Source organism: Oryza glaberrima, chromosome 5, assembly GCF_000147395.1.
Source record: "Oryza glaberrima chromosome 5, OglaRS2, whole genome shotgun sequence".
Lineage (NCBI taxonomy): Eukaryota > Viridiplantae > Streptophyta > Magnoliopsida > Poales > Poaceae > Oryza > Oryza glaberrima.
Window position 1 is genome coordinate 129541 of NC_068330.1, and position 27920 is coordinate 157460.

Below are 27920 nucleotides of genomic sequence, written 5' to 3' on the forward strand. Positions count from 1 at the left end.
GCATTTGCATTTGCAAGCTTTGAATGGATCCCAGAGCAGAGATAAAGAGAGAGATGGTACAGTGTAAAAGAGAGGACTGGAGGCAGGAGGCCAAGTCATATCGATCAGGCTGGCAGCATCAAGTACACATTTGCAAGGCATGCATATTGCACACACACACATGCACATTTCTGGAGTATTAAACACATGAAAAGGGAGTAGAGTATCTACAGATGCAACACACAGAAGAGGGGGAGGAACAGCACAGCAGCAGATGAATGAATGAAGCGAAACGCAGGAGGAGCAACAGTACATGTCCTCGTCTTGGTACTGTCTGCATGCAGTCTTGGTGACGGTGAAGGCAGAGATATCGATAGTGTGGATTTTGGAGCCCAGGAGGAGATGGTACAGCTGAGCCAGCAACCAAAGGATCCTTGTGAGATCTTCAGGAGGTTCAACTCTGTCGGCTTGCCCCACTCTTCTTCTTCAGCTTGCTCACTTCACTTCACTTGTTGATTCGGCATCTCCTCCTCTATGTGATGCTGCTTCGTGGCCATTCCTAGTTTGTACAAATGTTACTAGATAGCTGCATTAGTCTGGCAAATGCAACAGTTAACACATCATCAGTCACCATTTGCAAAGAACATAAGCTTTGCTTCTTGCTAATCAATCATGCTTGTATCTCAATTACCAGAATATGCATGGGTTCTACTACTAATGAAAGAAGCAGTGGCTGCTCATCTCGACCTGGTGAAGAGAGCCCTGCTGCTGGCCTTGCTCTCCAACTTGCATCACCACCATGTTCATGTGGCTGCTGCCATCCTGCAATGCAAAGGTGAAGCACAGGCAGCGCATGCATGATCAGTGTCACATTGCCTTCCTTATCTGCTACTCCTACTACTCTTGATGAGTGCTTGGTGGAATAATTTGTGTTCAACACAGGAGAAGCGACATCACATCTGATGCAGTCATGCAGATTGGGTTCAGATTCAGAGAGACTATGGTTATCATCTTGACCTGAGCAAAGCCTGTGGGTCCTCCTCCTAGTCCTTGGAGTGAAATGCCTGTACTCCCCATTTGGCCCATGCACTGCACCATCTCATGTGGCATCTTTGCAAGCTTAATCAAACAAGGAAGGTAATACTAAGTACTAAGAGAGTCAGAGATATTGATCGCATGCATGGCAGAAGCAAAACTGGAATCACAGAATTCTTCAGAGATGCTTGCTTGCGTTTGGATTGATGCTGTCATTGTTCCCTATTTTTACTTTACCTGTCGAAGAACATCTGGGTGCATATCAATGCCCGGTCCAAACTCATACATCATAGGGCTAAGGGAGGCAAGCTTCATGGACAGAAACTGAATGAGCACAAAAGAATGAATCAGTTCTTCATATACAGAGCAGAAGAGCCATCGATGATACTACGTGCTCAATTAGCTATTTCAATTCTTATCTGAGTGACATATAGCAGCACCTCAACTTGGTTCTGCAGAGATTGCACATAGCTGATGATCTCATCTAGCATGAGGGCTTTCCCTGTGACCTTGTCACAACCAGGAACCAGGCTTTGCAGCATCTTCATCCTCTCACTGATCTTCTCCCTTCTCACCTATAAGTAACAAATCAACAGATGTTACTACTCCTGTAGTTAAGTGAAGGGCACTAACAAACAGCTGTTACTACTAATTAAGATAACAACGATTCAGATAAGAGAACAAAAGACTGGTGAGTGAGTGAGTGACCCTCTCAGCAAGGCTGTGGCTGTCTGTTGCTTGGCCTCTCCTTGCCCTCACATGAATGTACCCAGCTGGTGGCTCCCCACCTGCTGCCTCCTTGGCCTTCTTCTTCACATCATCATCATGTTGATGTAGTACCACCCTTCTTGCCTTTTTCTCCTCAAGTCCCTTCAAGCCCACATTGCTCCTCTTGTGCTTTCTACTCTTGCCCCAACTTGCATCCTAAATGGCAAGACCACATAGTAACCCCCAGCACCACATAAGGTAGATCATTACATGAACACAACATAAAATGGGCCCATCATACATATTTGGACACTTACCAAAGGGGTTAACAACTTAAACATCAATGATAATTCTACTTGCATCAGAAAGCAGTCACTGCTACATTTACATATGTATATGCACTTAGTTCCAGGTTTTGGGTAGATTTCCACTTGGTACTAGTAGGACGAAGCCGCATTTTTTTCAGATAAAGATGATCACCAAGCAAATAACTCTTCAATATATCATGCATCATGTGGGAAGAAGCTAAACCTTTGAGGTAAAAAAAAAACATATGTATGCTGAAACACTTTGTGAAAAAAAAAATATATATTACTGAATTTTGCAGTTTCATCTAGTTGTATATATACATTTTCATGGCAAAGTGCGAGCAAAGATAGCACATGTAGTAGGAGCTTAATTACCATATCTTGAGTTGAGCCCAATGAACAAGGGCAACTTCCTTGAATGCCAGGCACCCATTTGTTGTCGCCGGCAGCGGCAGCGGCATTGTCAAAGACAAAGGAAAGAGGGCACTCCTGTGGCTGCAGCACTATTGGTGAGTACACCATTGGCATTGAGGTGGGGTCAAGGGAGCTGCAGCTGCTGCTCTCATACTCATAGGCCGCCATGGCTGCTGCTGCCTTCTCTTCAAGGTTGCTGCAGCCGGCAGGGAAGCCTGGGACAGGAAGAGGCTCTGGAGCAGAAAGGAAGCAGTAGGGGAGAAGTGAAGATGAGGAGGATTGGTGCAGCTGCTGCTCATGTTCATGCTCAAGCTGCCCACACAAGCTCTCCATTGGTAAGCTGCCTCCTATGTTGATGCTCTATTGCTACTACTCCTAGTAGTATCTCTAGTAACTCCTATGTGCCTAGTATGTGCTATGTGTAAGAAAGAGTTGTTTGCAGTTGAGTTGAGGATTCAGGTCTCTATCTGCTTTTCTTCCTTCTTTAGCCCCCCTAGCTGCTGCTTATATATACTCCTATGTGACTGATAGTGGGCAGATAGGCTAGAATTCTGTGCAGTTAATTGGGTGGGCCAACTTCCACAAGGCTCCTGCCCCAGCATCATGTTATTTGGAGTAGTAAGCGGTTTGTACTGCATCTGCATCATCTTGTCTTTCCAAGCTTTAGCACACAAATAGGACGATGATTGATTCATACTTACCAGTACTTATCTCTACGGTTGTAAAAACAGAGTCCTCCTTACATCCCCTTGCTCCTCCCCCCAACACACACCTGAGCGCTGCACCACCGTGAAAAACCAAAAAAAAGCCATTCATACCTCAGTTTAGTTCTAACTCAAAGAATTATAATTTCTTTCCATCAAGGCTCAGATATGCAGAACACAAGATGCACCAGTGTCAATTTTCAATAACATGCATCATGTGGTCCCTTTCCGCAGTACATCGTAGAATAGGATCTGAACTAGCAATTCAGGAGACAGGGAAACATATTACCCTGTGAATTCGCCTCTCAATCCATCATCTGCTCCTTGTACAATTCACCTGCTCCTCAGGGAAAAAAAAGAAACGGCTAAGCTTACCATATCATACACTATTATCTTACCGCTTACAGTAGCAATCAAACAAAATCTCCCCAAGAACATCGCTTGAAGCTAGGTTCAAGCCCTATCCGAATCACAATAGACAACACTCTTACCCTTGACCCATGACGGGAGATGAAATGAGAACCAGGCACAAAAGGTTGAATGTACTAAAATGATTTAAGATGTATCAAATCTACACCTCTGATTTTAAGTCAGTCAGCTCAGGCCTCACCCGAGATGCTCAACTACAGAAGGCCAAAATGACAGATGATGCCTTAGTCTAGTTAATCCCTTAGAGTACATAGGAGAACCTTATAAAACCTGAGAGAGTACATTCTTGTAAAACCAAGTACAACAAAAAAAAGGCAACAAAACAGATTTAGCGCCTCTTCTTGCTTCCTTTTGCAGCAGTGGATTTTGACGGGCTTGCAACCAGGTAGATAAACACACCGACAAAGGAAACAACGGAGACCAGCGACCCATATTTCCCCACAAGTCTCTGCAGATGACGTTTGTTAACACATTAGATCACAATGTCTAGCCATATGGTTTTCTTTTCTTATCGCCTATTTCCTACTTAGATAAAACACATAAGTTTACATAAAACAGAGGGCAATGGCAGTACCTTAGCCTGGAAAGGTCAAGTGCAAAAGTTGCATATCCATAAGTTGAGTACCAGCACCAAAAAAGTAAGGCGTTGAGACATAAGAATCAGGAAAGGTTTTACTCTTAATGAAAGCAAATGGTATGAGATAACTAACCAATTCAAACTTCTGTTGGGGAGGTCTCTCAGCAAGAATATCAAGTGGAAACATGGGCGTTGAGTAAGCCTCCTTGAGAAAAATAATTGGCAGTTTAAACTCAAGAAGAGAATAGTGCAGGAATAGTATGGTGAAAATGATAATTAGAACACCAAGTACTAGGGTCGTAATGAGCTATTTAAGCTGAGCAAAGTTAGCCCCTTTCACTATGATCCATGGAATAATGAGATCGATCACACTGCAGTCCTTAGAAAAGGCTCATCCGGTGCTCAATACTAACGGTATACTCACTCGATTGTGATGGCATGTGAAACAAAGCATCACGAAACGAAAATTCAAGTTTAACTTGTGAAACAAAGCATATGACAAGCATCAAATTGCATGAGTACCTGAAGTGTAAGTATGAAAATTTTGATGTACCTGAAGTGCGGCCTTTGTGGGAACACGGTATGTGATAATGGCAGGAGAGCCCTGAAACTTGCCCTGCACTTTGGTCTCCAAGATGAAGTTGTGGGAAGCAGTAGCACCACTGAAAGCACAAGAGGTAAAAAGGATTGTCAAAGGGCAAATATTGGTGTGAGAAAGCATAAGTAACTAGTAAGTGTTGTTACTAACGGATCAAGTTTTTCCACAATCTTTGATGTGGTTCCAGAGATAAGTTGAAAAGCCTCCTGTGGCCAAGAGTCGTCGTTCAAGCTAACATCATAGGCGGTCCTGTAAAAAATGTGAGAGAGAGAGAGAGAGAGTAGTAAACAACATGATAGAATAATAGAAGATGAATGGTTGATGGCACTGGCAGTGAAGAATATAGGGCCTGTTTAGATCCCACCCCAAAATTTTACACCCTATCACATCGAACGTTTGAACACCTGTATGAAGTATTAAATATAGGCTAAAAAAATAACCAATTGCACAGATTGCGACTACTTTGCGAGATGAAATCTTTTAAGCCTAATTGCTCTAAGATTTGACAATGTGGTGCTACAGTAAACATGTGGTAATGATGGATTAATTAGGCTTAATAAATTCGTCTCGCGGTTTACTGTAATTAGTTTTTTTATTAGTGCCGAACACCCAATGCGACACCCTATATAATACCCGGAAACGCCAAAACTTTACAACCCTGGATGTAAACACCCCCATAATGAGGATTCCGGTTCCCCTTCCCTAAAATAGCAGTGTGGTTAGATAGATGGAGAAATGGATTAGCGATTGATGTGTGTGTATGTGACTATCAATCATGTCATGTCATGTAGGAGTAGTATATATGCACAATAGTAGCGTGATAATTTGTGTTATCAACAAGTGAGTCAGCTTGACATTATTACACAGAGAAAGGGAAACATGGGCTCGCGGCTATCTATCAAGTCTAGCTAACAGTAGGAATTCCCGTTGTTTTTGACCTATGCGAATTAATCAATAAGGAAAGGCGGATAGAGCAATAATAGGTTAACAAAGTGAAGAGAGGGAGAGAGAGAGATGTGGATCTAAATCTGGGGGAAGAGGGAGATGAGATGGGGAGGGGACTGACGCGGAACCCTGGTTGTAGAGGTTGAGGGTGACGGCGAGGCGCTCCACGCCTGGACCCGGGCGGGACAGCGCAACCTTCTTCTGTGCTACCACGAACGGCGCATCCTGCCCGGCGGCGGCGGCGAAGGGCACGAGGAGGAGGAAGAGGAGAGATCGCCACTGCTGCGCCATCACCGCTCACGGAGATTGCTTTGCTTCTTCCACCTCACCTCGACCGAGGCTATTGTTACATTACATGTGTGTTCAAGCCCATCCCATCTATTACATGGGCCCCCGTGAATACTATGCCCATCAGCCCATTTTACTACCTCCTGCCTCCTATGCGCCCCCCACCCCTCCCCTCTCTCTCTCTACCCAAAAAAAATAATACCACCTCCTATTCTTATTTTTTAGCATTGTTCATATTTATATATGTGTTAATAGATCTAGACATATATGAATGTGAAGTCTTATAACCTAAAACTCAAGAAAAATATTTACTCAGGTCCTAGTTTTAAAAAATACCCAAAATACATATAAGGTTAACAATTAATTTATTCATCTAAGGGTTTAAAAATATGAATTGTTTATGTAGCTTACTTACCCAACATTAAAGTTTATATATAAATTTCAAGTTTTCACTTTTTTAAAAAAAATATTTTTGAGTTTTTTATGAGAGAGAAATTACTTACGCAAAAGATAATTTACATTAGAAATGAGATATGTTCTCGAAAAAAGTTACATTAAAAACAGCAAAAAAAATTCTTGCAGTATATAATGGATAAATCATTTTTTCAAAAAAAAATATAAAAATGTAAAATCTTGAAACTAGTGCATAAACTAGCATTTTTTTTCTTCTGAAACTTATGGTAGGATAAATCAAATATTAACCTTATAGGGTGTATTTTGAGTATTTTTGAAAATAGTATAGTCCGATGGTATATTGTAGAATAATTGATAATTTACCGATATATTATAGAAAGAGACACTGTAAATAAATAAATTTTAAATAGTTGGATTGGGACAAATAGAGTTGATTTAACAGATGCTTTTGGTCCCAAAAACAAAATATAGTACTTCCCCCAATGAAGGAGGTGTGTGTGATTATTGTATTTCCTGTGCACACATATGCAAAAATGCCATCCATTCATCCCAGTGCAATGCCCTATCTACCTATCCAATCCCAATCCACCTGAGCGAGAGAGAGAGAGAAAGGGTGTCCTCCTCAACATCAACAATGGCGGCCGCAACCTCCTTCGCCACACTCGTAAGCTCACTCATCCATGGCCTCTGCTCTCCTCTTCTTCCCCACCGAGCTCTCAATCTTATTATCGTCTCTCTTTCTTCTCTTGTGTTTGCACTGCAGGCCATCGCGCGGCCGGCGGCGGAGCGGGCCCTCCTCGCCTCCAAAACCCCCTCGCCGCTCCTCTCCATCCGCACCGGCACCGGCACCGCACGCCTCCCCTCATCGGCCGTCTTTGGAGGTTTCACTCCTGCGCTTTCCGCTGCTCACAGCCGCGCGCGCTTCGTCTCCTCCGCCACCGCTGACCCCAAGGTACTGTGTCCCCGGATCTTCTTCTTTTATCTGCCCTACATATATCTTTCTATTGCCGCACCGCATCCATTCCTGTAATCCTGTCTAGTAGTCAAATTTACTACTCCACCTTACTGGACTATTATTATGCAATCAGCCTCCGCAATACCGGCCCCTGTTTGTTGCCTCTTTGGAGGAAGAGATATTGGGTTAGCACAGATGACCTCAACCTTCCAACACCATTAAATTAAAACTAATACTAGTAATGCCTTTGTATGTCAAATTTTGTTATCAGATTTTTAAATCACCAGGTGAAATTTATGCTACCAAAATTGCAATCTCAGGCTTATCATCACCAATGCTTTATTATGTATTCACCTGCTCTGATTAATAATTTTAGTTGCCTCGACCATAGGGTTCTGCTACTTACAGGTCTTACCTTGTATGTGCACTGAATGTAAACACGTTATTCATCATCAGTGACTGCCTGCAACATTGTGAGGAAACACGTTGCCCTTCTGTACTACTGAAAGCTGGGTTTTCCTTTACCATGTGCACTATGCGCTTTCATGTTTTCCTCCACTAGATGTTAACTTACGATATACTACCTCCTTCCTTTAATATATGACGTTGGTTAGTTCAATTAACATCATACATAAAAGAACAGCGCAAGTATCGATTATTCTTACCCTATGTGGGAGAACTGGATACCACGCTTCAAATTTATTCTTTCAGTTTTGCTAAACTTCTCCCATACATTGCAGGAAGTGGACCTCCAGTCCAAAATCACAAACAAGGTGTACTTTGACATAAGCATCGGAAACCCTGTTGGGAAGAACGTTGGGAGGGTCGTTATTGGCCTATACGGGGATGATGTTCCCCAGACCGCAGAGAACTTCCGTGCTCTTTGCACTGGTACAAAGGGCTTCTTGCTTTTCTTCTCTTCTGTCATCTACTACTTTACAGGATTACCCAGATTTGGTGCATGATACACATACCATTGCCCTTTTCCTTTTCAGGAGAAAAAGGGTTTGGTTACAAGGGGTCCAGTTTCCACCGTGTCATTAAGGACTTCATGATTCAGGGAGGAGACTTTGACAAGGGCAACGTATGTCTTCATTATTTACTTTCTTTATAATCTACTCCTATGTTGCACTTGTTCCTCTGTTTCATCTGACAAACTCTATTGGAAAAAGTCACATAGTGTAACATTACTCACAACACTGAATGAGCTCATGTGTTTGTTTCTATCTATCACCATTGAGCCAACTATTTCTCCAAAAAAAAAAGTTTGATTTGTTTTATCAATGTTAGCGCTTTATGCTGTTTTGGATAGAAAGCTGACCTATATATGTGTTTTGGATCATTATACAACTTTGTGTTATGCACTTCAGTGCTTGCCCTATGGTGTTTTAGATCATTATACTGCTTTGCATCATGTACATTATGAGTATGAATTGGTAGTTTGTGATCAGCATAATGTGTATGCAGTGATTATTGACTTCATGGCTAGATTACAAGGAGATTAGCACCAAATCCTTTTTCTTTAAATTGATGGCCTAAATTAAATCATGCAGCTGCCTGGTTTCATGAATTATGAATTTTTGACCTAGCCTACATCAAACCATTCAGCTTTCAACTTCTGCATGTGGATAAAGTAGGTTTCAAAAAATGAATATTTCAGGGTACTGGAGGGAAAAGCATATATGGCCGGACCTTCAAAGACGAGAACTTCAAATGTACGTCTGACAAATGACCTAATCTGATCGTTCTTTCTGCTTCTTATCTTGTGGTTGTGCTGATTATATGTCTTGTAATGTTTGTAGTGGTTCATACTGGACCTGGAGTGGTCAGCATGGCCAATGCTGGGCCAAACACCAATGGCAGCCAGTTCTTCATCTGCACTGTCAAGGTAACACTGTACTGATATGTTCACTGTGTACTAGTGTCGAAACTCACTCAAAATTACATTGCGCTGACTGCTACCTGCGAATGCAGACACCTTGGTTGGATGGGAGGCACGTCGTGTTTGGGCAGGTTATTGAAGGCATGGACATCGTTAAGATGATCGAATCGCAGGAGACTGACAGAGGGGACCGCCCGAAGAAGAAGGTGGTCATCAGTGAGTGTGGGGAGCTTCCAGTGGTCTAATAGGTGCCAGAGGGTTAATCTTCTTCCCCCGGAGACTTTGCTGTTTTCGGTTTCATAGTAAGCTGTGAACTTATCGCATGTTCTCCGCGCAGTCAGAGATCATGCTGAGTTGAGGCCAAGATTTCTAAGTTGAGAAGAATCCTCTATTGTTCGGCTGGAATAAAACGTTCTTACCTGTCGAGGGTCAGGAAATAATGTTGTGGTTCATGAAAGATCAAATGTCTGTCTTTTCGTGCTTACGCAGACTAAAGTTACTCCTTTCCCAATACCTTTTGTTGCTGCATACTCCCTCCGTCCTAAAAAAAAAGAACAAACCCTCGTTTCCGTGCCCAACGTTTGACCGTTCGTCTTATTTGAAAAAATTATGAAAAAAATTAAAAAGACAAGTCACACATAAAATATTAATCATGTTTTATCATCTAACAACAATGAAAATAAGAATTATAAAAAAAATTCATATAAGACGGACAGTCAAAGTTGTACACGGAAACTCAGGATTTGCCTTTTTTTTGGGACGGAGGGAGTATTTACTAAGGCCCTATTTACATCTCACCCTAAAATTCATCCTATCACATCAAACGTTTGAACACAAACATGAAGTATTAAATATATGCTAAAAAATAGCTAATTGCACAGATTGCGACTAATTGCTCCATGATTTGACAATGTGGTGCTATAGTAAACATTTGCTAATGATGGATTAAATAAGCTTAATAATTCGTCTCGTGGTTTACTGATGGATTCTGTAATTAGTTTTTTTATTAGTGCCCAAATACCCGATGCGACATCCTATATAATATCTGATATGACACGTGAAAACTTTACCCCTCAGTTGCTCTTTGAACATCCTCTGGTTTTGGCCTTATACTGGGCGCTGCACTAGGTAGAAAGAACTAGCTGATGCTACCTAAGTACTACATTGCAGGCTTGCAGCTGATGAGGAAATAACCGATGAATTTGGTGGTGTTTGAATCTCCTAAAGATTAAAGATTAAGTGTTTCACGTAAAATGAGAGGATAATAACGTGTGATTAATTGAGTTTTAATTATTATAAACTTGAAAATGGATTAATCTGATATTTTAGAACAATTTTCATATAAAAAGTTTTCGCACGAATCACACCGTTTAGCAGTTTGAAAAGCATGCCACTTTAATCCAAAATTTAATCCACCGTTTTCAGGACATTCGAACGGGGCTGTTGCTAGTGTTGCTGTGACTTGACTTGCAACAACACAGCTTAATCTGGGTTAATAATACTACAATTTTTAATCAGGAAACTGGGCTATAATAATTACTAGTAAAAAAAAGAGGGGAGTTTATATCCAATCTTTTTCTTATATGCAATTCAAGTGATGGGACTATAGGCAGCAAGTACTAGTGTAGTATAGTAAACATTATGGTGGGTAGATATATATATCTCCACCGCACATTCCTCATCGAGTGGACCTTGTGGTCAGCTGCATATCCATACTTGTATGTAGAGAAGAATGTAATACTACTCCAGTAGGCAGCATCCTCTCCTCTCCTATATCATCATCATATCCGATCCTTGGTTGGTTGGTTCGTTCACAAGGAGGAAAGCCTCGAGCATCATCATCAGTAGGAAGAAGAAGAAGAAGAAGAAGAGCAACAGGAAGAAGCAAGCAAGAAGAGGAAGAAGAAGCAAGCAAGGAGAAGAAGATGCAGGACTGGGGTCCGGTGCTGATATCTTGGGTGCTGTTCATCCTGCTGTCGCCGGGGCTTCTGTTCCAGATACCAGGCAAGTGCAGGTTGATCGAGTTCGGCAAGTTCCAGACCAGCGTCGTCTCCATCCTCGTCCACACCATCCTCTTCTTCGCCCTCGACGCCATCTTCCTCGTCGCCATCGGCGTCCAGATCAACCTTGGCTCCTCTCCCTGATTCTCTCTCTTTGTTTCTTCTAGGTAATCTCAATTGCATATGTATAGCAGTATATATGCACCTCCATCCATCATCTCTACTCACCTTAGCTCGTTAATTTGTACTACTATTTGTGTGTTCCTTCCAATTCTTGGCATAATATTGTGACTCAAAGGAATTGATTTCAGAGTTACTCATTACTTAGTTTCTTCCTCCACATATATATGTAGCAAAATCAAAAGTGCACCATTCATAGCATTTCAAGTAAATTACAACTAGCAAATTTCCCACGCAAAATTACGCGAAGCCAATTTTTTTCTTTTTCTTTTTAGTAAGAGCTGGATTTGGCATACACATATATTTTGTTTCCATAGATATTTGTATTTTGTATACAATAGATCTTTGAAAGTAGAATTACATTTGATATACTACCACTAGCTTCTATGTCTATACGTCCAATTGTATTTTGCGTACAATAGATTTTTAAGAATATGTTTTAGATTTCATACACAACTCTTACCTTGTTTTTCAATAGATACAATTATATTTTGTATAAAACTGTGTCAATTAATCTACATCAACACAATATAATTGTTAATGTGGTAGTTTGTAAACCTCAAGAGTTATCTCGTACTATAATAGGGAGATACTAATAACATATAGTCAGCAGAGGCAGTTTAATTAATTGCTGCAAGTGCAACCAAAACCATTGGGAGTGCAGGGCAGCATCAGTACAGTAGCAGCAGGGTCCCAAGGAGGAAGAATTTTGGTGGCATTTTGCGTGGCACAATGGTAATGGAAAGCATGAAGTAGTTGCCCCATCGCCATTCACAGCGACTGCCCTGGACCTGGACCTGGGCCTGGACCTGGAGCTGGATGGATGTCAAATTAAGTTGAGCTACAAAACAAAAGCTACACATTATGTGCACAGTACAACCGACTGACCATCCATATATCCATCCTATTCTATTCCTGCAACCAAGCTTCAGGATAGATCACACATCTATAGAGTGTAGTATTTCACAATCTATATTGAACAAATCTCCAAGAATTTTATCCGTGTGGTGTGGTGTGGTGTGGCGTTGCTAGCTCCACCCGGAACTGAATTAAATTTGGTATCTGCCTAGCATAATAATGATTAAATAACCAGAAAGGTACTGGCAGCATAACGTAGCATCTGAACAAACTGAACTCAGCTGCTCGGTCCATCTTAATCAGAGTTTCAGCTGAAGAAAGTTAATCGATTTGTTAATCATGTTGTTAGATTCTAACCAAAAACTAAATGCTCAAGCCTGCTACTGCCAGCCGCTTTGCTTGACCTCTGCAGTATGCTTACGCGGATTACAGTTAAGAGGGCAAACAACAGGTTGGAGAAACGTAAGTGAATTAGGCAGGCGATCGATCCAGATGAAAGGTGGCCTGAGATTAGCACACTGACACGACATCTCGGCTGATTGCATGCGTCACTGAGCTGCACATTTTCCATCCTGATATCGATAATGAATGTACTGCTGTTGTCTCTACTCATCTCACAAATGCAGTTGGATTATATCATCTCTTAAATTAATGGTTAGTTGGAGAGGCTGATGGAGATATATATCTTCTTGTGCAAGCAGCCTAGGCACCAAAAAAAGATTCCTTGCTTTACTCTCATCAATTCATCTATCTGATGATTTGGTTTAAGAACTGGCTTAATAATTTTCATCTTAATTTCCAGAGCAAAGGTTAAGTAGTTATGATTTCATTCAGATGAAGCAACACAGACCCGTCGATCACCACGAATGCATCATAAAAGGGGGGGGATTAATGAAATGGAACACACCATATATATATAAAAAAAGGACAAAAATATATGGATGATGAATACTATGTTTTGCACTGGTATGAAAATGTCCATGCATTATTGATTGAGGTACTGCTCTGCTTTTGAATGGCAGCAGCATATCCAGGTCACTCCATCGATTGTATTTGGTCATCTCCTCCTCCTGGACCAGCTACAACTTAACTTGATAGCTCAATCCATATGTTCCAGACATACTTGTGGCTTTTGGTTGCGTATCCGACCTTGATCGGCTTCTTTTTCTTTTTCAACGCACAAAAGAAAAGAAAAGAAAAGAAATTTTGTTTGATCTATATATCCTTTTGCGCTGAAATTTTGGTCCGGCCATAGAAAGAAAAGGCTGAAAGCGAGACATGAAACACAAGCACTTACTAGAGCCACAAGCTTGAGATTGGTTGTAATAGTCCCCTCTATCTAATCCGTCCAAGCATTAAAAAGGGAGGAGCTCCTGCTGCTGCAGCTAGCTAAGATAGCACCATCGAACAGTCTGTGCTCCTCTCTATTACTAGCAACTAATTAGCACACGCAATTACTACGCAATTAGCAGTAGTGCTCTCTTCAAATGCGTTTGAGCTTGTTCAGAAAGGAAAAGAAGATCGAGTGTCATTAGGTGAGCACTAGCTGAGTCAGGCTCAGGCATGCAAGAAGCATTTAATTTTTTACTAGTTTAGTTTGCTAGTTGAGCTCAGCATGAAATTATATATATTCATTCATTGTGTGTCCGTTATCAATAAATGTAAAAATAAATAAATAAAGACGAGCGATGGTACTGCTGCCTATTGTGACAGGAGTATATATGCTATATAGACAGGAGTCCGTCCTTAATTCCGGGTAATCAGCAAAATGATGACTTTGACGACCAAAGTAATCGCTGCAAGTGCAGGATGAAATCAATCAACGAGATATATAAGCAGATAATACATACACATATAGTAATAATACTATAGATTAATAGATGGGATGTGAATAGAGAAGTAGTATAGTAAGTAACAGCAGTAGATGGTTGCTGCGAGTATTATGTGGAGAAAGAGGAAACGGTAGCAATGAGTCGCAAGCAGCATGTGCAACAGAAAGCGAAGCCGCACCAACCGCATACAACCGGTACAGAAAGAAATATGGAATGGCAATGAAAGCATGATCAACAAGTGCAGTTGCAGTTGCAGTGTAGAGCAGGCACCGATCGAATTCGAGCCTAATAACCTGCGCTTCTCTTCTCTTCTCTGCTGTGCTTTCCATCCATCCACTCCCACGAACCGCACCTCACCTTCTTTCTCTTTCATTCTCTCTGTACTGTACGTACGTTGCCAATACTAGTACAGTGAGTGAGTCATTTGCATCTGCATACCCTACCTTACCTGCTCCTACTACTGCTCGCCTCGCTTACTTACTACCCTCCTGCTCCTAACAAGAAGAAGAAGAAGAAGAAGGAAGCTCTATCGGGAAAGAAATAGGAGGAAGAAGGATTAAGGAAGGAAAGCAAAGCAAGCATTAATTAAAGGAAATTAGGAAGGATGTCAGACTGGGGGCCGGTGGTGATCGCGGTGGTGCTGTTCGTGCTGCTCTCGCCGGGGCTGCTCATCCAGCTCCCCGGGAGGCACCACTTCGTCGAGTTCGGCAACCTGCACACCAGCGCCATGTCCATCGTCGTCCACTCCATCATCTACTTCGCCCTCATCACCCTCTTTGTCATCGTCATCGGAGTACACATCACCACCGATTAATTTTTACTTCTTCTTTAGTTTCTTCATTTCTGCAGTTCGTCTGCCCTGCCCTCTGTAATCTCTATCTTCTTCTTTCTTGCTCATCCTGTCTTCTCCCCTCCTCCATATATATCCTACCTCATATTAATTCTACTATCTACATGGTGCTTCCTTGATGTTCAGCACATCAAACCATGCATAAACCAAGACTGTTTTAAATTATTACTGTTTTCTACTAGTATTATATATGCATGGGCAGTTGGCACTGCTATCAAATTCAGATCTCATAGCTAGCTTAATTGAGCAGTTTGGCACATATATTCTCCCAAATTTTCAGCCTCTACTCTTATTACTCATGTTATTATTATCATCTCCTGTATAAATGTAATCATTGGATGGCCTGTTCTCGATCTGATTCAATTAGCTAGTTGTACAGTTTAAAGGCGTGTGCTCAGAATCATCCATGAAATGGATCAACGCGATCAGTATTCGGTGGTGTAAGTGTAAAAATATATGCATGTATGTATGTATGTATGTATGTATGACAGGCAAACAAATTAACACAGGCGTTGCAAAAACATTTAGTTATAATAATGGATAACCACATCAAGCATAAAGTCGTTGAAGCGTAGAATCAGAGAGTCCATCAGGACAGGGAAATTGCAAGGCGCCAGTGCCATCAACTTTACGTTGACACTGCAAGTGCTAATGCGTAGTACGTCTCTCATCACTGCTCATGATCCATCCATCCATCCAACCACTCCATCTGCGTGTGTATATGTGTACTAGTCTACTTTATACGCTACCTGTTTGTACTCCCAGCTGAACTGAAGTTTTATACCATTCTGTTTTCCCAACTGAAGCTTCAAGCTGAGGTTTTGTATATATGCAATGCACCACAGGCTTTACCTAGAGGATGAAGCTGACAAGCACAACAAGTAACTAATCTCTTGACAGATACCATACTATCAGATAGATTCCTGTTACCACTCATAGATTGATTGATCGAATTTTCGCACGGGGCCTTGTCTGGTCAGGAACGTTTACCGGCCATCATCTTAAGATGATAAGAGCAAGCGAAATGCTAGTCAGCCTCACTCACACCTTTGCCTGCCTTTTGGTTCCCTGCCCTTTCATCTGAAACGTCACGGATGAAAGCTGAATTATTTAATGGAGAGCGTTTATGCAACATCTCTTTCTTGCCTTCTTTTTTCCTCCATTTCTTTATACCCTTCGCTTTCTGATATTCAATACATTTGACCGTATATACAGGCATCACGACAGCCGCAGATGTTTCACTTAAAAAGACCTTCACAAGTGTAAAATGGAGTATACATTACTTAAACATTAGCTGCAAACAACACATGCACTAGCTTTCCATCTTGTACCTAGTTGATCAAGCTGAAAAAGATATTGGGCTTGTTTTTGTACTCCGTAGCTATTACACGCAGTGGATTATTTTTAGCAGCAACATAGACAGTATTATAGCAAAAGAGAAATCCAAGTTCCAACTCCTACACAGATGGAATCCATCTCTTAGGTCTCCATAAGAACCTACCATTTCACAAGCAAAAACACTATTCTAGATTGTAAGCCAGGCAAATTAAGGTACTCCATCCAGGTGATTCTGATTTCTGAAAGACTAACATCTTAAACATCCATGAATGCTTAAGACTGACTGTAATAGTGCATTATGATATCAGATATCTACTTCTGAAACTACTACACCATAAAGTTCTTCGACATCTTATCTTTACACCAAGACATCTTGTTGGAGAAGCCAACAATGCAGTACTAAACAGTTACTAATGCATGCTCGCCTTGCTCGGTTACCAGTAAGAAAAAAAATGCTCAATCCCACAAGATGACTATCAATGGTTGGGTTTTAATCAGGGATTGATACCACAAGAAGAACCATGCTGCAGTAGCATAGCTAAACCACAACAGAAACCAGGGAGTAAAAAGCAGACGAGTAATAAGGGTTTTGCAAAACGCAAATGGCAACAGCATAGATTATGTATGGATAACGCTTTCACTCATGATACCAATCAGAGAAAAACACCCAGAATTCATGTTTCATTTTTACCCAATATTTGCAATACAGAATCCCTAAACTCAAGGATCTGTAGCTTCCTCACCTAGCCTGGTGCGATGCCATTAGAATTGTAGAAATATGTCTTAGGTCTCATCAAAATTCCAGGTTATTAAATCATCACAGCAAAGCAAAATCGTATATCAGTTCTTTCCTCATCACAAATCTTCCAGGGCTACTGAGCAACTTTTGTGTTGCCCCTTTGCCTCGCCAGGCGAACACATGCTTCAAATCTCTTGACTGCCTCAGCACACTTGAGTGGGTCCTGTGCATTGCTCACGTAACACTGGCGGCAGTTTGACCTCTCCTCAGTGCATGGCGTGGGGTTTTGGTACGGCAGCTTGAACTCCTTGTCACGCAGGTCTTTTGATTTCTTGATGAGTTCATCGCGCATCCCAGCATGCTGCTTATCCAGCTTCTCCTGAACCTTTTCGCTCTCTTCCAGAACGGCACGGATGGCTTCCAGCTCTGAAAAAGCAGGTGGGGGTGGTGGAGGAGCAGGGGTTACGGGGAGATACATGGGAGGCTGCAGTGGCCAGCCAGGAGGAGCCTTGGGTTCAGAAGCTGGGAGTTCCCTTGAGTTGTCCTGGGGCTCTTGTTGATGTTGTTTGACAGTCTTCTTAGGCTTGGGTTTCCTGGTTTTCTTTTTGATCTTCTCGTCATCACGAGCAAGCTGGTCGATTAGCTTGGTGCTAATCTGGATGGTGTAGTCACCCATAACAGAAAGTTACAAACAGACGCTGCAATAGAAGTAACCAAAAGGAAACCAGGTTGAGGCATCAGCATGAAGTTTACTTAAGTAGTAACACAATGCAGCAAGCACATACACAGGAGGTATTGAAATGCAGTCGTAAAAAGCGCATGTTCATCATATATGGTAGCATAATACAATGAAGCACATTGTGCTGGTTGTATGTGAAGGAAGATGAGAAACATTTATACAGCTTGGTTGATACTGACAGAGTATGGAGCATAGAAGAAGAAGCTGTAAACTAGGCATGACTGTGTGCCAAGTTAAATCAGAGCAAACAGTGTAGTGGCATTTATCTTAATTTTTTTTATTTTAAAAGGAGGAGTCATCCCCTAATTCAAGATCATCTATCTTTGTTTCTTCGGCTGCCAGATCTGCCTAGACAATTGGCTATTAGGAGGATTCTTTGCATAAAAAGTGCATGTGCAGGAAGGTGGGCGAGAGATCAATTACCGGATTCGCGGCAACACCGCGATTCCGATGGCAAATCCTAACGTCCTAAAAAGTAGGTAATTGAAGGGATAGTTGGCGAGGGGATCGAGCGGATGCTTACCTGAGCGGTCGAGGTCGATGGGGCGACGCAGGAGAAAGAGGAACGGCGCCAGAGGAGGAGAGCGAGCGCGAGCTGCGGCGGCGGCGGCGACGACGGCGATGGCCCGTCGCCCTAGTTCGTCGCGGTTGGGGTTGGGGAGACGAACAGCTTTTCCTCTTCCTCTGCCCTGTCTCTGTGTCTGTGTTGGGCTTTCTACTTACTATTATTGGGCTTTTTTCTTCATTGGGCCATTGCGTCTCTCTCTCTCTCTCTCTCTCTCTCTCTCTATATATATATATATATATTTTATATATATATATATATATATAGACTGAGACCTTTTCTTTTCTTCCTCCCAACATTTTTTTTTCTTCCTTCCAACATCTTTGTTATGGAGTTTTTTTTTTCTCTAAAAACATTTCCCCCCCAAACCTTATCGTCGTCATAGTACTGTGTATTCACTCATGATATTTTCTTTGATTAATGCCATGCGTGATGCCATCCATTCCATTGTCTCTTGACATGCCAAGAGTTCAGAGGGACGAGGGAGCTCCTTAGGTAATCAATCATCCTATGATGAGGAAGATATGAATTTCTCAATACCGTAGATTAAAGAAATGCTGAAGAACATGGGTACAGTTTAGCCACTCGAATCTAGAACCAGCCACGACACAAACAGAATTCAATCTGATAGTAATTGATACTAATATAATAAATTTGTAGCAACATCAAAAGAGGTGTTCAGATTTCAGCTGCTCCGTTTCTTGGCCAAGCCAAACTAATACTAATCTAGTGGTACAGATTCAGTGATTCCTCCTTGTATAGGTCTAAGCCATTCCAAAAACACATCACGTTGATGCATCTGCCTTTTGCTTCTTGTCCGTCCCATGGAATTTCCTCCCGGCTTCAACCGCCTCCCTGTCAATCAGTTTAAGTAATCAACTTCACTTGTCGCATGGAATAACAAACACATACACACATGAGTTCCAAACCAATCATAACGACACCCTATATATGTCTATGTTAATTGCTAAACAACGGAGGAATTCATTGCTTTTCTTTGCTCACAGAGGAAGGCTTTACTACCTGAACGCGCTCACAAGCTCGCCGTTCTCTGGCTCAAGCTGCACCCCCTCATAGAAGGCATTCGCGGCTTCTTCGAACCTCTGTTGGTATCACCGCAACAACTTCAGCAACAAATATATAGGTAGGTAATCACAACTGCCTATCAGTTCCCAAACTTATCACTGAAATCAACAGACCTGCAGCAGGCGCAGTGCCGCGCCTTCCCTGTAGCAAGCTTTCGCCCAGTCTGGCCTCAGCGCTCGACATGCTCTTGCATCCTCCAGAGCACGTTCAGCTTGCCCTGCCCGTAGCCAGCAAAGGCTTCTGTTTGAATGCAACGTGGCGTCGTTTGGATTCAACTCAATAGCCTGAAATGCAGTTCCATTCCATTCTACTCTTTGAATTTGGGTTCATATGATAAACTTATGCGCTTTTTCTAAAAATACACGCTGTCTTGCGGTTTGGTTCTTACCTGTGTGTAGGCATCTACTGCTACTAGGTAGTCTTTATTTCTGAAGGCATCATCACCTCTCGATTTTGCCTCCAATGATCTCTCTTTTGCCTCAGATGACACCTGTACAGTGTCAGGAAAGCACCATTTGCAGCAATAGTTAGATCTTGAGTCTTACAGTTATTAAATAGTTGGAGCCTTGAAGATGAATAAAACTATAAAAGTAAATTGCAATGCACCTCAACAAGTTGTGGTATTTGTAATCTGTCTGCTTTCTGAGTTGTAGCTTCCTTTACCTGTGCCTGCAAAATTTATTCAACCATTGGGATCGACAAAGAACTTGCAACTAGTAATAGATCATGAGAAGATTGAAGTTGCACCTTTTCCTCGACTGATTTAGTGTTTTCTATAATTCCATCAATACTCCAACTCAAAACACCTGGAATTGGTGATGTCAAAGGTAAAAGAAGTTCCACAACTTCACGGTTATTCCTCAAAGCAGCAACCTGTATTGGCTTTAGTCCATCCTGTAGAAGAATATAATAGTTATTCAACCATTAGCATTACTTAGCTCTACTGCTACACCAAAATCAACAGTCATGTCCTTCAGTGAAATTATGCAGCCGAGTGCTGTTTGCTCAATAATAATGCAAGAAAGGACAGATGGTGGAATTGCAAAAGCAGTTGCCAATCCAGCTAAACAATACACTACAGGGTTACAATAGTTATTCACTGCATAATGAAACGGTGGAAATTTTCAGAGTAACACATGCTGACCAAGAAAGGGATATTCATTATCATACATGGTGTGGAACAAACAGAAAACGCTTGACACCCTCTTACGAATCATTTTGACCAATCAATGCACATGAACCTGGCTATTGACATTTAAATATTTAATGATACACTGGAATTCTGATTAATGTACAACTTACATCATCACATGCATTGGGGTCACTTCCAGCTTTAAGTAAACAATTTATTATTTCCATGTTTCCACCATCTGCAGCAATATGTAATGGGGTTGCTCCACCAGCTCTGATATTCGGATCTGCACCTGCCTGTGTAGCAGATTATATGATCGGTTTTTTATACGAATCATAGATGTAAGGGGTGTAGAAGCAACAGAGGATCAAACAAAACCAAGAACAGAAACAGCATATGACAAAAGTAAGAACAGACACTTTGATCCTCTTATCAAAATCTTTTGATATAGGTAGCACACATATAAGAATGTGACATACTATGATTTGCCATGCAGCAATCTAATCAATAACACGAAAAATGAGCTTGTCTGAACCCCCATTGCACAAGCCAGATTATTAAACAAGGAAATATAGCATACAGAAACCATATGACCAATGAATGGCATCGAAGTGGATAATATCCTAAAGTAAAAGCAACAGATTTTGGTATTTTACTCTTGAAATTAGATTTGTGTACCTGAATTAGAATATCCAAGCATGGGAGGGAACCCGCTGCAACAGCAGACAACAAAGGCGTAATACCATCATCGTTTTCAGTATTTGGCTGCCAAGCAATAACTAGCTTCAGTAAAAAAGTTAAGGAAAGGCCACATGAACGGCTGATTGAAAGGTGGTTGAGTGCTAAACAAAGAGAAGCCTGTCCAATTCAAAGAAACATAATAGATACGGATGCTATTAGAACCAAAAGATAGCATCTTCTTAACAATAGCAAGCTTGAGAACCCTTGGTGGTTACTGTTAAAGTGTCAGTTGCTACTAGTATTTGACAATATTAAAAGGCGACATATTAAAATTTCAGCATAATGAAGATTTCTGAACAGAATGACTAGAAGCTCAGGTTCGTTAAATCAGTGAGGTATGAAGTGAGATAGGAGATAGTGGATTTATGGAGGAGCAACCTTAGCATCGTGTTGAAGCAAAAGTTTGACTGCCTCTTGCTGTCCATGACCAGCAGCCCATATGAGGGGTGTGCCGGCATCGCTTTCTGATTCAACATCAACCCCCTTGGAGAGAAATAGTTTCATAAGGTCCAGGTTCCCTGCAGATGCAAACAAAAAAAAAGGAGAGTGGTGTTGGACGCATTTATAGAGGCGTTGGCACAATCAAAATGGGAGAAAAAAGAAAAGAGTATAGACCATCAATCCATGGAAAGAATGAAGTGAAATGGCAAATAGATGATGAATTTTACCTATGCCGGCAGCATGGTGCAATGGCGTGGCTCCGAGGGAAGAAGCAACGGAAGGATCTGCTCCATGGTGAAGCAGATAGGTTACAGTTTGGAGATGGGCTTGGCGCGTAGCATGGATGAGTGGAGTTTCACCTGGTGGAGTGGATGTAAACTGATGGATGAGAGATTGTGAAGAAATCAGATGAGAGTAAGAGATAGTGATAGTTAGTAGTACCATCGTCGTCCTTGGGGTCGACGGGGAGGGCGAGGTCGGAGATGAGGAAGTGACAGACGTGGGTGCGGCCCTCGCGGGCGGCGAAGTGCAGGGCGGTGCGCTTGTTGGCGTCCTTGACGGCAGCAGCGACGGCGGCGACGCCCTTGCCCTCCTCGTCGAGCGCCGCAGCGAGCTCTGCAATGGCGCATGAGGAGAGGAGATGAGAAGAAACGCAAGGAAAGCAAAGGAGAGAGAGAGGGAAGGCATGGGGGCAGCTACTCTTGAGGGAGTCGAGATCACCGGCACGCGCCGCTTCGAGGAAAGCTTGCACCTTGCTCCGAGCTGCAGCCAATGAATTCGAAGCGACCTCAGACCTCAGTACTAGTACTAGGTCAACAGTTGAGTTGGAAGATGGTACTGTACCTGAGAGGGCGGCGGGGGCGTCGGCCATGGATGATGGAAGGGAGCTACCCGACCCGAGCAGGGGGGAATTGAAGCCGGAAGGGTGTTCCAGAAGCTTCTGGAGACGAGACGGGAGGTGGAGGTGGCGGCGTCGAGTCTCGAGTAGGAGGAGGAGGAGGAAGCCTCCCGTCCCGTCGCCTAGACTCTCCTCTTAGGGCTTGGGCCCATATAAACACGGCCCATATCTTCGGCTTTCTTTTTCTTCCTTCTCTTTCTCATCAGATCATATCAGGCGGCTGCTGTTTTGTAAGTTTGTTTTCTTTCACATTTTTTTCCTGTTATAAGATCTCTACTGGAGTACCAAATATCAGCATGTCACATACAAGATACAGTAGCACATCTTAACAGACATACCAAACGAATCATATACTGTATATCATACGAGATACAGTAGCGGGATCTTAACAGAAATTCCAAGCAAATCATATATCATATGACATATATACAGTAACAGAAGTCTGAAACGAATCATGGCCCTAAGCTGGATGAAATATCGGCATATGTCATACAAGATACTAGTAACAAAGGCAACCAACCAGTTGACTCGTCTTCATAAAATTAATTAACCAAGTACTAGTACTCTTGGCATTTTAAGTTAAAAATCTCGACATGAAAGACCAAGGTGTTGCCCTGGATGATGCATTCATGGCTATAGATAGATATACACATAGGTGCACATGTTTTCCTCTTTTTTCTACAAAAATTTGGCTTCCTCAAGAACAAACGAGCCCAGCCCCGCACGTATATGTGTTGTTCCATCACATCACTGCTACTGTTATCTCTTCTCTCCTACTGTACAACCTAAAACTACAAGCAAAGCAATGGAGAGCTCCTGGCAGCACCATCTTTTAACTTAAATAAAAACACCTCACCAACTAACTCGTCGAACTTGCAAGAAACCCAAGTCCAGGCAGCCTAAGCCCACCAAATCTGCCCGTGCTTGTGTTTGTTCCTGTGCTTGTGTTCCTTCCTGTGCTTGCTCCAGTTGAGGATGAGGCTCCATTTGAAGATTCAGGAGGTCCTTCCCTCATAGACGACGTTCTGGTCACAACACTCCGCTGCTGCTGCAAACGCCCTAATCCTTCCCTACTAGATGATGTTTTGCTCACAAAACCCCACTGTTCCTCCTGCAAAAGTCCAGCAATAGCTCGTTTCAATCATGGAAAGCGCAAGAGGAAACTGAAATTGCATGCAACAAAGTGCAACGTCAAACTGAAACCACACCTGTGGCACCTCTGCCCTAGGTGATGGTTCAGCTGCAGGTGTGGTTGTCGGCAGAGCTGGAAGAGCAGTAGATTGAGGCAACGAAGAAACCTGCAACCAGAAACACATGAACCCAAGTCAACAAACTGGGGCATGTTCCGACCATGACAAAGCTGGGAAAAGTGCAAGCCTTTACCCTCCTAACAACTCGCTCTGAAGATCCAATAGCTGGAGGAACGGATGCTGCTGGGACCTGAAAATCAAAACATCTCTTCAGAATAAGCATATAGGAAAAGAATATGCTTATAGTTGAGGTGCAACTGGTTTTGTTAAATAAAGCATAGAAGAAGCATGGCATTAAGGAATCACTAGACCATTCAAACTTGCCTGGCGAATAGTGGCTTTCTGGGTGAACTCAACCAAGTCAGATATTCCATTAGCCGTATGATCCTAAAATGATTTCAAGAAGATAGCATTAGGAGCATGTCGATGAGTTTGTTGGTAATATGTACTGGTAACATGAGCTTCTACTTTTCCTAAAAAAAAAACATGAGCTTTCTACTCACCTGGGTGTATTCCAGACTCACAAGCTTTGATTCCTGCATGATACAAGATACAAAAAATGTACACGAGTAATATTCAGTAAATAAGGTAGAAATCTGGATATTCAGTAAATAAGGTAGAATCTGTTCCGGTACGAGGCACATACCAGACTCCGAACTACAAGGTTAACTGATTGTAAATCCTCTTGGAAAGCACTCAGATCCCCATGGATGACTGTGACCTACAAGTCAGTCATGAAATGCCATTAGGTCGCCGAAAATGCATCAAAAACTATAAAAGTAAACACAAAAAATAAAAGGAAAAACAGTTCCAACCTCATCCCTTGTCCCTTCAATAATTTCTTGTGTTTCATCTAAACTGATATCCACACGATCAATCCTTCCAGTGAGATGTTTCCTTGCAGACTGAATAGTGAAAATCAAAGGCCAGTAAGATGTTTTGGTTGGAACAATGAAAACATGGAATCACAAGTAACACATTTGAGTTCAGCGTTGCTGAAAGAAGTTAAAAACTTACAGTGACATCATCTGAAACCTTGTCCAATTGGCTGCCAACTACATTGCAAGCATCAGATAAGCCACGCTTCGTGACAAACATCAAATCAGAAAGTTTCCAGCCCTGCAAATCTATGTAACTTTAGAAACTAGCTAGAACAGTGAAACAAGAAATGGCAAGAAGATAGGATTGTAATAATATGCACTTGCGTCCATGATCTAGAATGACGGACAGAACAATAAACATCAAGATAGCAACTAGAATAATCAAAGATTATGTCCTCCTCATTCTGTACTTCCATTGAGGTGAAAGAATCAAACATTACCTTCCACTTAATGTAGGCGTAGCCAACAGCCCCAGCAACAACCACTGCTGTTATAGTAAATGTACCAGGTCCTACAGAAGAAGGATTTACATGAATGTCGTTCAAGGACATTTGAGAAAGAATGTGTGTAACCTAGAGGGGCAAACATATGTAATTGTGTATGTTTAAAGGCAAAAGAGCATGATGAAAGTTTATTAGCAACTATAAAAACTTTCACGTGTCCAAGAACCTTTATAATGCAGCGAATAACATAATGATAATCAGTAGTGCATAGCCAAGACCATGACAAATAATAATAAGGAAAGAAAAAGAAAAGAACATGTGAACTGAATCGCAAAATGGTATACTCTGTATATGAACAGACAACGCAATTGTAGCTCTGTCGAACATGTAGATATAAAAACAACAGACCAAGTCTGAAAAAAAAATCGAAAGGTAATAGAAATATCTAACACTCTAAAATCGCATTAATTCTTAGCAAGAGATGTCGACATCGGGGCATACACAAAGTCTAGTGTCATGTGAAATTTATGTTTGTATGATCTGTGCCCCATGCATAAGTCTGTAACTAAAACATAGTAACTAGTCAGCAGGAACTTACCTGATCTAGCAGCATTGGTGACAACTGTAACAGGCCTTGAGCCTAGAGATTGTATCTCCTGTCTGAGATGGTTGACCTGAGATAATAGCTGAGCGGTGTGTGTATCGGTGTTAGACGATGTATCTTTCCCTTCGTTTCCATGCTTCTTGACAAACTAGGGGGGAAAGGAATCATGTGACGGTGAGTTATAAGATATATAATCAATATAGCAGTAGTATTCTGGGTTGATAGTTAGGACATGGAGGGGCAATAATACAATACCTTGGCAGCACCAGAAAGTACCTCCCCGGCACTAGGGAGTTTGGCATCACCACCTACAAGAACTGATCCAAGAATTCCTGCAGGCAAGCAAACAACATAAACATTGGTACCGAGTAAAACTAGTATAGTTATTTAGTGAAGGCGTAATTATACTTAAGATAAAAAGAAAGGCAGGATCAGCCTATGTACTGGGGAAGCCACTAAGTTGGGGGGGATTTGACAGTGGTGTTTCATGTAGCAGTGGGATACCCAGGTAATAAGTTCCCCTCTGGTTTGAAGCGAAAGCTTAGTTGAACTAAACAAACCCCGGCCCCGGCCCTAAAAGGCTAGATCAATCTATGTATTGGAATCTGGTAAAGCAAAATACTCCGTACAAGATGAGCAAATAAGTTGGGATTTGGTAGTGGTATTCCCTAGAAGTGGGAGGGATTGGTTTGGTAATCTATCTATGACTGCGCTATGGTTGCAAGTGGCATCTACTCCTATCTATCTATCAATCTCCAAGTCGAAAGTCAACCGGCTGGGCTGGGCGACGAGAAGCTAGCTAGGGCTGCGGGTGGACCTCAGGAGGGAGCAGACGGCGGAAAGTGACTCACCGGAGCCGACGAGGATGGCGACGTTGCCAAGCACCATGGCGGCGCGCGAGGAGAAGCCCCTCCTGCCTGTAGCTCTGCTTCAATCTAACGGCGGCGGCGGCGGCGGGGACGAGGGCGGCGACCGGCGAGAGGGAGGACAGATTAAACCTCTCGATCGATCGATCGACTACTTTTTTTTTTTCCCTAGACTAGTAGAATAAAGAAAGAGGAAAATTACTCCTACTTGTTTGCTAGAGAGAGAATAGAATACTGTAATTATTAACGGGGCAGGGAGGCCAAGGGGAGATCTCAATCTGAGACGGTCACCTGTTGAAGTTAGACAGTATATTACCCGTTTTCTTTTTCCCACGCTCCCCTCTAATCCTATTTTTTTTACGACATTGCCACTACGTTTTTTTAATCCGTCCCATGTTCCTTTTTATCACAAAATTGCATAAACTGCCTCAACTTTAATCATCCTTGTTTTGATATTCTACCTCGAAACCTATTTATATTGCAAAAACCAACCTACCCAACACTGTCGCTTTGAAAATTGCTCATTCCCAAGCTAGATCGTGCTCATCTAGTGTGATTGCGTGATAAGTCCAACTCAAACTTGTTCTTAGCCAAAAATTAGTGCTACTTCCATCTCGTGACAAACAAGTCTCTCACCCAACCTAGAGTCGAGGAATAGCCCAAGAATAAACTCAAGTCGGACTCAGCTCGTAGCCACACTAGAAGAGCCTGACTTACATGATATATATGGTCAGCAACGAATACGCATCACAAGAAAAAAAGGGTCGAATCAACTACTCACGTGTGTGTGTGAGGGAGAAATGTAGGGGAATATAGTATAAGGCACTGTGTAGTTCAAGGGGGTGAAAATTTTTAGCGTGTCACATCAGATATATGGACACATATTTGAAGTATTAAACGTAGTCTAATAATAAAATAAATTACATATTCCGCCTGTAAACTGCGAGACGAATTTATTAAGCCTAATTAATCTATCATTAGCAAATGTTTACTGTAGCACCATATTTGTCAAATCATGGTCCAATTAGGCTTTAAAGATTCATCTCGCATTTTATACGTAATCTGTGTAATTATTTTTTTTTCTATATTTAATACTCCATACATATGTCCAAACATTTGATGTGATAGGGTGAAAAGTTTTTCGTGGGAACTAAACATGGCCTTATACTATAAGAACATTGTTTGAGCCCGTAATTTTAGAAGTATAGAGCAAATAATCCACGTCAATAATATGTTGAATA

At 41.9% G+C, this 27920-nt stretch overlaps 6 protein-coding genes across 8 annotated transcripts; 1 reads left to right on the top strand and 5 right to left on the bottom strand.

The window, feature by feature from the left end:
* Nucleotides 1-602: 602 nt before the first annotated feature.
* On the bottom strand, nucleotides 603-2612 carry LOC127773344 (transcription factor bHLH137-like). Its single transcript, XM_052299408.1, has 6 exons — nucleotides 2406-2612; nucleotides 1723-1938; nucleotides 1455-1589; nucleotides 1252-1338; nucleotides 727-801; nucleotides 603-641 (listed from the first exon to the last, which is right to left on the bottom strand). The coding sequence occupies exons 1-6, from the start codon at nucleotides 2610-2612 to the stop codon at nucleotides 603-605; spliced, it is 759 nt and encodes a 252-aa protein (XP_052155368.1).
* Nucleotides 2613-2698: 86 nt separating this feature from the next.
* LOC127775039 (photosynthetic NDH subunit of lumenal location 5, chloroplastic-like) lies at nucleotides 2699-9718 on the top strand. Its single transcript, XM_052301348.1, has 8 exons — nucleotides 2699-2779; nucleotides 6953-7063; nucleotides 7163-7351; nucleotides 8095-8245; nucleotides 8350-8438; nucleotides 9015-9069; nucleotides 9157-9242; nucleotides 9329-9718. Exons 1-8 carry the CDS (start codon nucleotides 2714-2716, stop codon nucleotides 9479-9481), a joined length of 900 nt encoding a protein of 299 aa, XP_052157308.1. The 5' UTR covers nucleotides 2699-2713; the 3' UTR covers nucleotides 9482-9718.
* Nucleotides 3665-6054, bottom strand: LOC127775041 (uncharacterized). Of its 3 annotated transcripts, XM_052301353.1 has the most exons (6): nucleotides 5819-6046; nucleotides 4903-5001; nucleotides 4708-4816; nucleotides 4288-4359; nucleotides 4152-4157; nucleotides 3665-4025 (listed from the first exon to the last, which is right to left on the bottom strand). In XM_052301353.1, the coding sequence occupies exons 1-6, from the start codon at nucleotides 5986-5988 to the stop codon at nucleotides 3906-3908; spliced, it is 576 nt and encodes a 191-aa protein (XP_052157313.1). In that variant the 5' UTR covers nucleotides 5989-6046; the 3' UTR covers nucleotides 3665-3905. The 3 variants fall into 3 exon arrangements, with proteins under 3 accessions (XP_052157313.1, XP_052157312.1, XP_052157311.1); XM_052301352.1 differs by having other exon boundaries at nucleotides 4152-4356; nucleotides 5819-6054; XM_052301351.1 differs by having other exon boundaries at nucleotides 4152-4359; nucleotides 5819-6049.
* A 5120-nt stretch (nucleotides 9719-14838) lies between the features above and the next one.
* On the bottom strand, nucleotides 14839-18479 carry LOC127774607 (uncharacterized). The gene is made up of 2 exons (XM_052300877.1): nucleotides 18296-18479; nucleotides 14839-17731 (listed from the first exon to the last, which is right to left on the bottom strand). Exon 2 carries the CDS (start codon nucleotides 17707-17709, stop codon nucleotides 17167-17169), a length of 543 nt encoding a protein of 180 aa, XP_052156837.1. The 5' UTR covers nucleotides 17710-17731; nucleotides 18296-18479; the 3' UTR covers nucleotides 14839-17166.
* A 416-nt stretch (nucleotides 18480-18895) lies between these two features.
* On the bottom strand, nucleotides 18896-22770 carry LOC127773931 (uncharacterized). Its single transcript, XM_052300177.1, has 13 exons — nucleotides 22581-22770; nucleotides 22437-22499; nucleotides 22179-22352; nucleotides 21965-22096; nucleotides 21675-21814; nucleotides 21234-21320; nucleotides 20726-20851; nucleotides 20171-20317; nucleotides 20030-20092; nucleotides 19812-19913; nucleotides 19537-19707; nucleotides 19361-19440; nucleotides 18896-19192 (listed from the first exon to the last, which is right to left on the bottom strand). Exons 1-13 carry the CDS (start codon nucleotides 22606-22608, stop codon nucleotides 19123-19125), a joined length of 1383 nt encoding a protein of 460 aa, XP_052156137.1. The 5' UTR covers nucleotides 22609-22770; the 3' UTR covers nucleotides 18896-19122.
* A 437-nt stretch (nucleotides 22771-23207) lies between these two features.
* On the bottom strand, nucleotides 23208-26976 carry LOC127773932 (uncharacterized). Its single transcript, XM_052300178.1, has 12 exons — nucleotides 26665-26976; nucleotides 26069-26145; nucleotides 25808-25961; nucleotides 25207-25277; nucleotides 24903-25004; nucleotides 24701-24790; nucleotides 24532-24606; nucleotides 24389-24421; nucleotides 24210-24272; nucleotides 24019-24075; nucleotides 23844-23933; nucleotides 23208-23746 (listed from the first exon to the last, which is right to left on the bottom strand). Exons 1-12 carry the CDS (start codon nucleotides 26699-26701, stop codon nucleotides 23495-23497), a joined length of 1101 nt encoding a protein of 366 aa, XP_052156138.1. The 5' UTR covers nucleotides 26702-26976; the 3' UTR covers nucleotides 23208-23494.
* Between the last annotated feature and the right edge of the window lie 944 nt (nucleotides 26977-27920).